Source organism: Mesocricetus auratus, unplaced genomic scaffold, assembly GCF_017639785.1.
Source record: "Mesocricetus auratus isolate SY011 unplaced genomic scaffold, BCM_Maur_2.0 Super-Scaffold_100004, whole genome shotgun sequence".
Lineage (NCBI taxonomy): Eukaryota > Metazoa > Chordata > Mammalia > Rodentia > Cricetidae > Mesocricetus > Mesocricetus auratus.
The window spans coordinates 97,232,216-97,244,271 of NW_024429189.1; the positions used below are offsets into that span (position 1 = coordinate 97,232,216).

General features: G+C 53.8%; 1 protein-coding gene across 1 annotated transcript; it reads right to left on the reverse strand.

Moving 5' to 3' along the window:
- Positions 1–331: 331 nt before the first annotated feature.
- Positions 332–10,311, reverse strand: Lzts3 (leucine zipper tumor suppressor family member 3). Its single transcript, XM_013112369.2, is given in 6 exon segments — positions 332–2,506; positions 2,508–2,881; positions 3,219–4,073; positions 4,421–4,888; positions 5,337–5,499; positions 10,164–10,311. Coding segments are annotated over 5 exon segments (2,091 nt in total). The 5' UTR covers positions 5,409–5,499; positions 10,164–10,311; the 3' UTR covers positions 332–2,184.
- Positions 10,312–12,056: the final 1,745 nt, after the last annotated feature.

Genomic DNA, 12,056 nt, shown 5'->3' on the forward strand with positions numbered 1-12,056 from the left:
GTTTTAAGTGACTGCAGGCTGCACCTAGCTGTCCCATATCACCTGCCTTCTAGACAGCAGCCTAGTGTACAGTTCCTGAGCTAGAGCCCGCTGGCAACTGTGCTAGCAGCCTGAGTTGAAAAGGAAACCTTCCCACCCCTACCCCCATTGGTAGGAAAGGTAGAACCATGACTGCCGACAAACATGGAAGACTTGAGCTTTGAGCCAGTCTTTGCATAGCACAACGAGGTTCTCTGGTCCCATGCCTCCTCTGGAGACCGTTTGTTCCAGCATTGTCTGAGCCCCCAAGCCTTACCTCCCATACTTGCAAAGATACAAGCTGGCCACAGAATGCCATTTAAGAGGCTTCTCCATTTTATTTCTTTGGGAAAGGAAAATGAAAAGTCTTTCCATCACATATGATATATATATATATTTATATTTATATATTCATATATAATTTATTTTGTGGTTGGACATTCCAAAGCTGTTCATATTTTTTCTCCCCCATCTCTGTTTTGTTTTGTGTTGATGCCTTCTCCCAGTCCCTGTGGACCAGGCTCAGGGTCTGGAGCAGGTGCAGTGAGGGATTCGAGGCGTGGGCAGTGATTGCCAGAGTGGCCTCCATTCAAGGTAAAAAACCTGTTGAGGACCACCCAGAAGGAGCTGTGCGGAGGATTGGAGGCCATAAATAGGGCACTCCTGTTTTTGTGGGGGTGCACAGCGTGTTAAACAGTCACCAGTCGTGGGACGAGGCTGGTCAGGGCTTGGGGGACTTGCTCACAGTAGTTACCAACCCTCTCCATCCCGACCCCAAAATTCCATCTTGGGGCTGGAAGAGGGGGTGAAAAGGAGAAATACAAGGACTGAGGGCCAAGTCTCCTCTGATTGTTATTGCTGGTGAATTAGAAATTTTCTTTCTTAAAAGAGAAATTAGAATTTCCCTGCCTGTCTTGGGGAGATAGACTCTGAGAGATCCTAGATAAGGACATCGACTGTCCTAACCATCCCAGCCATCCTTGCCCGGACAAATGAGCCAACTCAAGAGTCTGACAAGCAACCAAAGGGTGATCCTCAAATGTTAGCCTTGTTCTTCAGGGGTAGTCACATCCAATCCTGACTGGCCCCTCTCAACAAGGGGCCCAGGTTCAGATTTGGGCCAGTGGAGCTGGGAAGTGAGCATTGCACCAAAAATCAAGCAGAGCTTTCTGCTGGGAGAAAAGGTGAGACTTGGAAGAAAAGGCAGCCTGGGAAGATGATGTGAGCGTGAAAGCAGAAGGCTGGGGGAGACAGGGAGGGAAAACACAAGAAGACAGCAGGCATCCATCTGACCTCAGAAATGGGGCAAACGGAATACCTAAGAGGCAGGTAGCACTTCATAGCTATAATTAGAGCTGAACACTGACCTTGGGTAGGGTGGGGTCAACCAAGTAGCAGGGGGATACAGCCTTGTATGATCCTGGCCAGAGGGGGGAGCAGAGAAGCCTCCAGGTGACCCTTCCCTTTCCAAGAATAGGAGGGCAGATCTACCCTGGGTAATGAGCTTCCAGCCCCAATTCTCACCTCCCTCAATATACACAGAGGGACACATGCTCAGGACTAGCACAGGCTCTAAGGCCTGAGCCAGATACCTTGCTGGGGGTTGAGCAGGTAGCCCTCTCAACCACAGGCAGGCCATCTGCTCCTACTTCTGCTATCTGCTTGGGGAAGGAGAACACCACATGAAGGAGAGAGACCAGGAGCCTAGGGTCTGTCAGCATTGGTAGACCCACGCAGGCTCCTTCAGGCTGTGTGGCCTAGGAGGAGAGTACGGACAATAGCATTGGACACAAGGCGGCCAGCAACGGTGGCCCAAGATCCGGAAACGAGGCTGGGGAACTTCCTGGCAATGCAAACCTGCTGCCTCCATCTCCAACAAGGGGCTTCCCAGAAAAGGAGCATGCTTCCTGCACCTGGGACCTCACCCCCATGCACTCTGCCCTCCCCCACGCTCTCCTTAGCAGGAGGGTCTGGAGTGGCTATCCACAAAGGCAGTGCTGGAGCTGCATGGACGGGATAACGGGGCTGGTCACAGCTGCTTTGAGAACCTCTTTGGTCTGGGGATATGCAGCACACACGGGGAAGGGAAATGGATGGAAGGGGACGTTGGTGACTCCGACCTTCAGACTGGGTACTTGTCAGAAGGTTGTGCACGCAGATAGAGAATCAGATTTCTGTGGACTCGATGCGCTCGAGGCGGGAGGGAGTCCAGGCTTTCTTCTCCTCGCCATGCTGGGGAGTAGGTGTGCTGGCACCCCCTGCTGACCCACGCTCCCGAAGTCGCCGCTCCAGCTGCTGGTTGCGCTGGTACATCTCCACGTAACTCAGTTGGAGCTGCTTCTGGTACTCGATGACCTTCTCCTTCTCCTCCAACCACACCCGGCGCTCCTCTGCAAAGCTGGCGCCCTGGCGCTCCCTAGCACGCCTCTCAGCAGCCAGCTCTGCCTGCAGTCTCCCTACCTCCCTGCGCAGGGCCCGTGTCCCCCCCCCCCCCAGCATCCACTTCCCCATCAACAGAAGCCAGGGAAGCAGCCGCTGCCACCCCAGCCTGCCGGCGCATCTTGGCCTCATCACTCTCGCAGGAGGCCAGTGCCTCCTGTGGCTCGGCCAGGTCCACAGGGGTCAGCGCAGGGTTGAGGCAGGCAGTGGGCAACTCGCCTTCACTCAGCTCCAGGCTGGCCTGCTTGCTGCCGAAGGAGTCCCTTAAGCTGAGCAGTTGTTCCTCCTTCTCCCGGAGCGAGGCCCTACCCTCCCGAAGCTGTGAGCGCAGTCCCACGATCTCACTCAACTTCTGCGACACATCAGCCTGCGAGTCCTTCAGTTGCTGCTTCAGGAGGGAAATCTCACCGGCCTTCTGGCACACCTGGACAGGGACAGGTGGAAGCAGAAGCCAGAGTAAAGGCAGAGCCGGGGGCGGAAAGGCTTTTCTCAACCCAGCTCCCAGCTCTAGCTCCAGAGACATGGAGCTTCCCCTGGCCTCTGACTCAGCCCCACCTGAGGCTGCCTGCCTTACTGGGGACAGATCTGATCCGATACAGTTCAAGGGCAGCCTCTGTTCTCATAGACACTCTGAATTGATTTCGCCCTACTTCTTTCAAACTCCCTCCACTACCCAGTAGTACGTGGCTACTCTGGGGTCTCCGGTGGAAGAGGAGTTGAAAGGGAGCCAGAGAGGAAAGGTCTAAGCCCCCAGCCCGCACCTCCCACTTAGTTTCCTCCATCCGGGGCAGGAAGTCGGCCTGCTCCTTCTGGCAGGCGGCCACCTTGTCCTCTAGCTCTTCCCGCTGCCGCATCAGCTGGGCTGCCTCCTCCTGCAGCTGCTTCTTGTCCTGCTGTAGCCGCAGCACCTGCAGCTGGAGGCCCTGCTGGGCACGCTGGGCGCGGCGGGCCACCTGCTGCAGCTTTCCGCTGCAGCCCTGCCGGAGCTCAGCTAGCTCCCGTTCCCATGCCTTCTGTCGCTCCTCCAACACCTGGGCCACGGCCGCCTCACTCTGTTCCAGGCTGCGCCGCAGAGCCGCCACCTCCTGCTCCTTCTCCCACAGCCGCTCCTCCAACTCCTGGATCAGTGCACTGGGCGAGGGTGGTGAACAGGCTGCAAACGGCAGGCCCCCGCTTCCACCCTCCCCAGATCCCAGGTGGCCTGGCCGCCCCATGGATGATGATGACCCACTCTTACTGGAGGCCCTCCCGCTGTCAGAGGTCCCCAGGTCTTGGTAACCTGACCCCCCACCGCTGCCGCTACTACCATAGGCAGCAGTGCCAATACGGTTGATATGGCTGGTGGAAGCACTGAGAGGTGCCAGGTGCTGGCTATAGCTGGAACTATAGGTAGGCAAGCTTGTGAGTGAGTTCCGGCCTGAGTCTGAGAGGCCACCCCCACTCCCACCCGCGGGGGTCATGGTCCGAGACTTGTCCAGTCCGCCCTTGAGGCCAGCAGGGCCCTGTCGTCCCTCAGGGGTCCCGTTGGTCTGTGGAGGACACAAGTTCTGCATGGAATGAAAGTTCTTGGGTACAACAGGCTTGAAGGCTGATGGCCGAACTAGTGGCTCTGAGCACTGCGTAAAAGGAAGGGGGAGGGAGGGAGAGGCATCAGACTGAGAACTTATCCTTGGCCCCTCCTCTTCCTTATATCCAAGACTTGTTCAAGAACTGCCTCCTAGCCCCATGTAGCTCTCCAAACCAAGTCTCCCCTTCTGAGGCTCTACCTCGAGTCTCCCACAAGGCATCTCTGTCCTAGATCCACAAGTGAGACTTAGCTGCAGGATTGCACTCCACAACTGCCCACAATGGCTTTCATCCAGGCTCCCATACTTCCCCTAAGAAGCCCCACCTTAACCTCACCTCTTGGTTACCCCCCCCACTCTAAAGCAGGCTATGGGGCTCTCAGGTCCTGGGGACTAACCTGGTCTAGCTTGCCAGAGGTGGTCAGGAGCTTGGGTGGGTGGCCGGGTTCACGGTATTGTGGTGGAACCTTGTCGCTGCCCCCACTGCTGCTGCTGCCCCCACTGCTGCCCACCACATTACCACAGACGTCTGTGTGGTCGCTGCCCCGCAGCTCGCCATTGAGGTAGAGAGAGTTGGCGAGAACCTTGTCCTCCGATGGGTAGCGGCCAGGTCTCTCCCTGCTGGGTCCACTGCCGCTGCTTCTTGGACCAGGGAAACTGCCCTGGCTGCCTCCACCCCCTGTTCGAGTGCCCACGCTTTTCATAGGAAACTCCTGGGCATGGGTAACCCCACTACCCACAGTCAGGCGGGGATCTGGGGGTCCAAGCTCAGAAGGCCGGGGGGCAAAGGCCAGGAGAGGGTCCCTCCCTGGATCAGCACGCACAGGTAAGGTCTCCAGCTTCGCCATGACTGAGTCAGAAGGGCACTGTAGGTACAAGCGGGAAGGTAACGGGGTCAGAATCCATCCCCAGCCAGTCGGCCTGGGTCCCACTTTGTCTGTGTTCCTTACAGCGGACAGCAGAGAAAACAGACTCCCAAGGTGCCATGCACATACCTTCTTGGAGGGGGGGGTCACTACTTAACCCCACCCCACCCATGAGCCTCCCAGACTCAGTGATTTAACTGCTACAACACTCAGTTTAGTTGTCACTAAATTGACCCCGGGTCATGATTCCTATATTCCAGCTTCCTGGACTGGGAACATGGGTCTGGTTGAGGACAGCGGTACCCGAATCCAATAGGGAGCCCCAGAGGTTAAAGGAGAGACACAATAACCCTATATAAAAGAGCAGACAGTGCGGGTCTTTCACGGCTGTGGATCTAAGATGGTAAACAAGGTGAAAGCTAACTACAGGAGAGACATCTCTCCTTACCTTTCCAAAGAGGTGGTGCACTGGCGGGTCCTCAGGCTTGGGACCCTCCGAGGCCGAGTCTGCAGGGGCCATGTGGCTCACTGTGGAAATCCGGGCTAGGCCCGAACCAGTTGCGTGACTTTGGACTAGCCGACCAAGCCATCCCGTGCTATAGTTTTCTCCTCTGCGAAATGGGAAGAATTAAAAAACCGAGCTGCCGCACGCCAGGTGCCTGGAGGCGGCAGGCAAGGGAAAGAAGCCAGTCTTGGAGTTGGGTGGGCGGAGCTGCTGCGGCCTGCGCCAAGGTCGCCAGTGGGCGGAGCCGTGGTTGTGCAGACAGACGTACACCCGCTGCCGCTGCAGCAGGTGGCAAGGGAGCCTTCCCGGAGGTTTTTCTAACTTGGCCTCGTGGGGGCATGGCCCCAGAGTGCCTCACTCTCTGAGATCAGTACTCCGCAGCAGTCCCTAAACTGGCAGAGACCGGGGCAGGGACGCAGTACCAGCTGCCAGCTCCTCCCTCCTGGCTTTTCCCACAGGTGCATGAAGGAGGGGCAGGACTTGCGCAACTAGTGATGATGACCCCTGAGAATTCCAAGCCTGTTGAACCCTGCTAAGAATGCAGTACCACCAGGAAGAGTTTTGGATTAGCTATTCCTCCACACCCCCTTCCCTTTGGACCTTGACCCGTTCAGTTGACCATGAAGTCCTCTAAGCCAGTTCTGTTGGGTGTGCTCTCCCTCAAAGCTTCCCCACAGAAGGGGGAGCAAGGCCTCCTGCTCAAAGAGGCCTCGCTTGCTTCCTGGTTCTTTTGTCTCAAGTCAGCACCCTGGAACACCTGTCCCGGAGATCTGGATAATACAGGTGGGCAGGGATACCAGGCAAATCCCAGTCCCTGGCATGAGGCTCTAATAACTCAAATATGTGTCTCAGTTATGAAAGAGGGATGCTCTTCAGGCCTGTAAACCCCAGAAAGCAGGCAAAGCACCCCTTTTCCAATTAAAATTAAGAGGTCCATGGGTTTTCCCTTGACTGCTCTGCAGACCTCCTTCTACCCTGATGCCCAATGCTAATACTGCATCCTTCCTGTCGGGCTCCAAACCTAGGGAGGCTGTCAACGCATGTGCCCTTCAATTTTTTCTGCCACAATATACATTGTGGCTCTTGGTAGTAGCTACGTTCACTAGCAAGCTGGTCACCGACATTGTGGAAATTCATTCAGTGCCTACCCCCACAAGCATGGAAAACAACAGAGCTGCCACCCTCCTCATTTTGGTCATTCTGTACCCGTGTGCAGCCTGACACTGAGCAAGAGAAGCACCTAGGGGAACGCTGAGGTGCAGGATGAACAGGTGTGCCATCCCATTGCAGTGCATTTGTGCCCTCAGCCTCTTTTGCCTCACCCGAGCTCCTGCTGCCTCCGCTTGGGAGATGCTCTCGCCTGCTAGCTCTCAACCTTGAAACCCCCCCCACCACCCCCCCACCCTAGGCATCGCCCCCCTCTCTCGTCCTCATTGAGTTCAATGCAGAGAATAGCTGGGGCAGGCAGGGTGAAGACTGAATGGCCCAAGGCTTGAAGCCAACAGGGAGGTCTGAGCATGGTTACAGGAAGAACTGGCAAACCCTCATGCAGCTGGAGCTCAGGTGGGGGGCATGAGAAGAGGCTAGGGCACCAGTGTGGGTGTGACAGCATTAACATGACAGGGACAGATTGCTTAGGTGTTTTTGAGAAGACCCAAAGATACCTTTTACAGGGTGGAAAGACAGAGATTGTCAGCATCTCTGTCAGAGTGGTGTGGGTGGGCCTAGCAGCCAGCAAGGTTGGTAGAGCCCCATAAGTCTGGGTGGTGGTGTGGGAGCAGGGAAAGTCCAAGAGACACTATGCCTGAAAGCCAAAATGGGGAGGGGATTCAAAACAGGGGCACTAACCAGTCTGGAGGTGGGCCCATAATCTCTTCTACTCCAGATTCTAAAACAAAGCTTACAAATTCAAGGCCAGCCTGAGCAATTTAGTGAGACCCCATGTTAAAGCACAAAAAGTGATCAGTGGCTGACTACTTCCCTAGCAAGAGCAACACCCTAGATTCAATCCCTAGCACACAAAAAAAAGTCAGGAAGAAGAGGAGGGTGAGAAGGAAGAAATGCAGGCAAGGGGAGCAGTGGGGCAGCCTGGGCTACTTGGGGGGGGATCACTTGAGCCCAGAAATTTGATACAACTCTGAGAACCAAGTGAGATTCCATCTTAAAAAACAAAGAAAATAAAATGAGAGAGACAGACAGGGAGGGAAAAGGGGGAAAGGATACAAGGGCAGTTTCTAGTGTTGAAAAGAAAAAGGAAGCCAGGCGTTGGTGGCGCACGCCTTTAATCCCAGCACTCGGGAGACAGGTGGATCTCTGTGAGTTTGAAGCCAGCCTGGTACAGGACAGGTTCCAAAGCTACAGAGTTGTCTCAAACAACAAAACTAAACAAAATGTTTGGAACCAAAGAACTTTTTATTTTAAAATTAACCCTAAAAGCTGGATGTGGTGGCATGAAGGCAGAGGCAGGAAGACCAAGAGTTCAAGGCCTGCCTTGAAGACATACTGAGTTTGAGCCAGGTCCAGGCTACATTAGATCCTGTCTCAAAAACAAAACCCGGGAAATATAATAATAAAACATGCTGGGGAGATGGCTCAGTGAGTAAGAGCACCTGCTACATGAGCATGAGAACCTGAGTTTGAATCCCCAGCAGCCCATAAAAAGCCAGTTGTGGCTGTGCCAGTGCCTGTGACCTCAGCACTATGGAGGGCAAAGGACGGGGGGCTGCTGACATTTGCTCCCTGCCAGCCTAATTCCAGGTTCGGTGAGAGACCCTGTCTCAAGCGAATGAGGCAGAGAGTGATGGAGCAGGACACCCACCATCCCTCTCTGTGCATGCATACACTTCACCAAAAACTAGAATTCTGATAGGAATTAAAAACTTGATAGAAACACTGAAGGCAGATACTGCTAGTGAGTACTAGCAAGGGAGCTGCACCAGAGGCTGGGGTGGAGGGAGGGACAAACTACAGGAGTGACCATGTTGATTTTGAGTGACAGGGAATAACGTAATGAATGTTTGGGAAGATGCTTTATAAATAACTGCAGAGCGCATTTCTTTCTGGGTTCCAAGGAAGGAGAATGAGACCATAGTTTGGAGGTGGTCATGAGTCACCCTGCCTTACTCTTCCTCTGGAGTGACTCCTTGTCAAATTCAGATGCTTAGGGTCCTAGACTTTGTCCTGAGCCACCCTTCTCATGCTCCACGCGAGGACTGCTTGGTAGGCAATTCCCATAGAGTTCCCTGCCCCCAATCTAGCCTGTCACGGTCAACCTCTTGTAACCACTCCCTGTCCTTTGCCTCTTCCTACCTCGAGCTCCTGTGAATTCTTTCCTCAAAACAGCGATAGAGAACTGGAAGAACAAGGAGGGGAGTGCACTTCCCTGTAAGCAGGAACTGAGGGGAGAGGAAGGAGCTCCCACTGCGGTCAGGCTCCTGGACTGGCCCTAGGCAACAGTAATCTCCAGGGGCGGTTGAACAGCATCACTCTGGGATGACAGTCCATTCCCTGAGCCTGACTCTGTTTCCGTTCCATCAACCTCAGTGCCTGTGATGTTACAATACTAGTGGTCAAAGGTGTCAGATGGACTCTGGCTAAACCCTTCCATGAGCAGGGCAACAGAGTTCTAGCAGTATCGGCTCCAGGTGTAAATCACAGCTCAAATGATTAGGAATGGAACCTTACCCAGATTGTTCCACCTCAGACTCTCCCACCTACCTCACAGCAATTTAAAGAAGGAAACACAGTGTGTGTCAAATGCCTGGGTCCTTTCTGGCACCCACCACCAAGTAGAGGCTGGAGCAGAGTCCTTAAGGCCTCTCCTGATAGCCATCCCGTATCCCTCCTGACATGAGCTCTTCACATACAACCAATCTCAGCTCTCTGCCCATGTTATATTCTTCTGGAACCAGTCCAGATACTGCTTCTCAGCATAGCCTTGATACCCTAGGGGTACCCTTGGAGCACTTAGCTCAGGATGCCCCGGGGAGATTTCACTGTGTAGCTTCCCCATCGGAAGCCTCTGTTACCTCAGGCCATAAAGGATGTTTTTAGAGGGTCTCTGGGCCTCAAGAAAATGCAAGGCAAATGCATATGGGAACATTGGTTATGAGCAATGCAAATAGGAAATAAATTCAGACAGAGAAACCAGGAAGGGCTTCCAGGAAAGATCAAGGGAAGAGATTCAGGGAGCAGAACTTCTTGGCTGGGATGTATGAGAGGAGATTCATCTTCCCTTGGAAACATGGACACCTACAGGGAAGCCCATCCCCTGGATCCGGGTTGTGATGAAGCCCATGCTTAAGGGCTGAGGGTACTGACAGCACACCCCCACCCACCCGCTCACACAGGAGCCTGCCTCTGCTGTGCATGTATGTGTGCAGGGCGGGGGGGGGGGGGGAAGGGTCGATATTCACTATCACATAGACCCCAGCCACAAATCCTCTGCAAAGGTGTCACAGAGGTCTCTGCGGTTGCAGAAATCCCACCCAAATCTTCCTCGGTCCCCACCAACGCGTGTGGCCCCGGGGGGGCGGGGTGCAGAGAGAAGAGGTGACATAATCCGGGCCGCACCCCCTCCGGCCGCCACCCCCCCTTGCCGGGTGAAGCGTCCATGACATCATCGGCCTCATCCCCCAACTCCCGGTACCCTAGCAGCGGGACGCACCCCCTCCCCAGCTTCCCACCGGCTAGAAGCGGCACGCGATGCAGCGGGCATGGTGACCCGAAGAAGAACCTGAAGGGGCGCCCCGGCAGGCCTGTATCACTTACTCACTGCCTCAGAGTCCGGAGCAGAGGCTCAGACACCGGCGACAGCAGCCCCACTCTCTGGCGCAGCCCGAAGCCCGCCCCGCTGGGCGCGCGGCACGGCCCGGCTCAGCTCTTGGCCCCTCCCGTCCCGCGCCCGGCCCACCCACCAGCGGCTGCGGCAAACGCGGGCCCGCCCTCCGGCCACGCCCCCTGAAGCCACCAATCCTGGACGGAGGCGGGACTCGGTGCCTTAACCCCTTTGGTCCCTTAAGTGCTGGCCGGCCTGCCCCACAGATTTGGTGGCACAGATACTCAGACCCTTTTAACCACTATACCAAATTCTTGGGGTTAGCCCCCAGTTTTTGCTCTCCAAAGAATCCAGCAGGCTCCCACTCTCTCTGAACCCCACATCTTGAATAGAGAATATGAGGCCTTTGGTTTGGGGACAACCCCACTTGGACTCTGATTCAACTCCTGCACCAGTTATTCCCGGTACAGTTGACGTCCAAAATCTTTCAAATCTGGGGCTGGAGAGATGGCTCAGTGGCCAAGAACCCTGGTTGCACTTACATAGAACCTGGGTTTAATTTCCAGCACCCACATGGTGACTAGCTCAAAGGGATCCGAAACCTTCTGCTCTCCGCGGGTGCTTCACAAATATGCGGCTGCAATAACCATGCATATAAAATTTTAAGAAAAAACAACAACAACAACAAAAACACTTTACGATCCTTCAAACCGGCAAGGTGTTCCCGGGGTGTGAAGGCACCTGTGGTCACGATACCACTGGAGGAAAGAGTCAATAAACTGACCAATTTAAAACTTGTGACTACAGGAAATACGTATTTTACACCCCAATGGGGTTGAACGTTTTCACCTTGTGCTAGTGCCTAGTGTAAAACTAACAATCCCCTTCCCCATCCCAAAGAGGCCTGAATGGTGTAAATACTTCATCTTGATTCAGATCACCACCTTGGCAAGCACACATGGAGTATACTACAGTGACTATGAGTCCCAGAAAGACTTTCTGAAGGAAGTAGTCAGCATTAACTATGGCCTTGACTTGATGAAGATGGGGACACAAATTAGGCCCAGACTTCAGCAAAAAGCTATGAGATTTAATTCATGATACCTGTTGTGATACCTGATGATTCTGGCTTTCAGTCATCCTATGGCATAGCTTTTATTTTTGTGGTTTTTTTTCCCCTCTAATTGTTTTCATTTCCTATGGTGACTTTAATGAATGCCTGCTTTCAGTTCTAACGATTGTCAGTCGGAGAGGTAATGTGTCTGCATGTCACACTTGCTTTAAACAGCTAAAACCACTTTGCTACCATTGTCAGCGAGCCGACAGGAAAAGGATGGAAGATGGAAGACTCTCCAAAGAAATTATTTTTCATTTTCTTTGGAGGGGGAGTTGAGGCAGGGTCTCTACAGAGCCTGGCTGTCCTGGAACTCACTATGTAGACGAGGCTGGCCTCGAAATCAGAGATCCTCCTGTTTCTGCCTCTGACATGCAAGATTTAAAGGTGTGTTCCACCATGCCAGGCAAGGGAAATTTTTGATTGACACACAACTATACATATTTTGAAGAGTTATGGTGAGGGTTTTTTAAATAATTCACTTTTATATGAATTGGTATTTTTTCTTCTGTTTGAGGGTGTTGGATTCCTTGGAATTCGAGTCACAGTTGGGAGCTGCCATTTGGGTGCTGGGAATTGAACCCAGATTCTCTGGAAGAGCAGTCAGTGCTCTTAATTTCTAAGCCATCTCTCAAGCACTCTTTTGTTTGAAGACAAGGTCTCACTAGGTAGCCCTGGCTGCCTGCTAGTCTGAATTCACCATGGCCCTGAAATCAGAGATCAGCTTTGCCTCTGCCTCTAGAGTGCTAGGTGAGGATGGTATAATATGGGG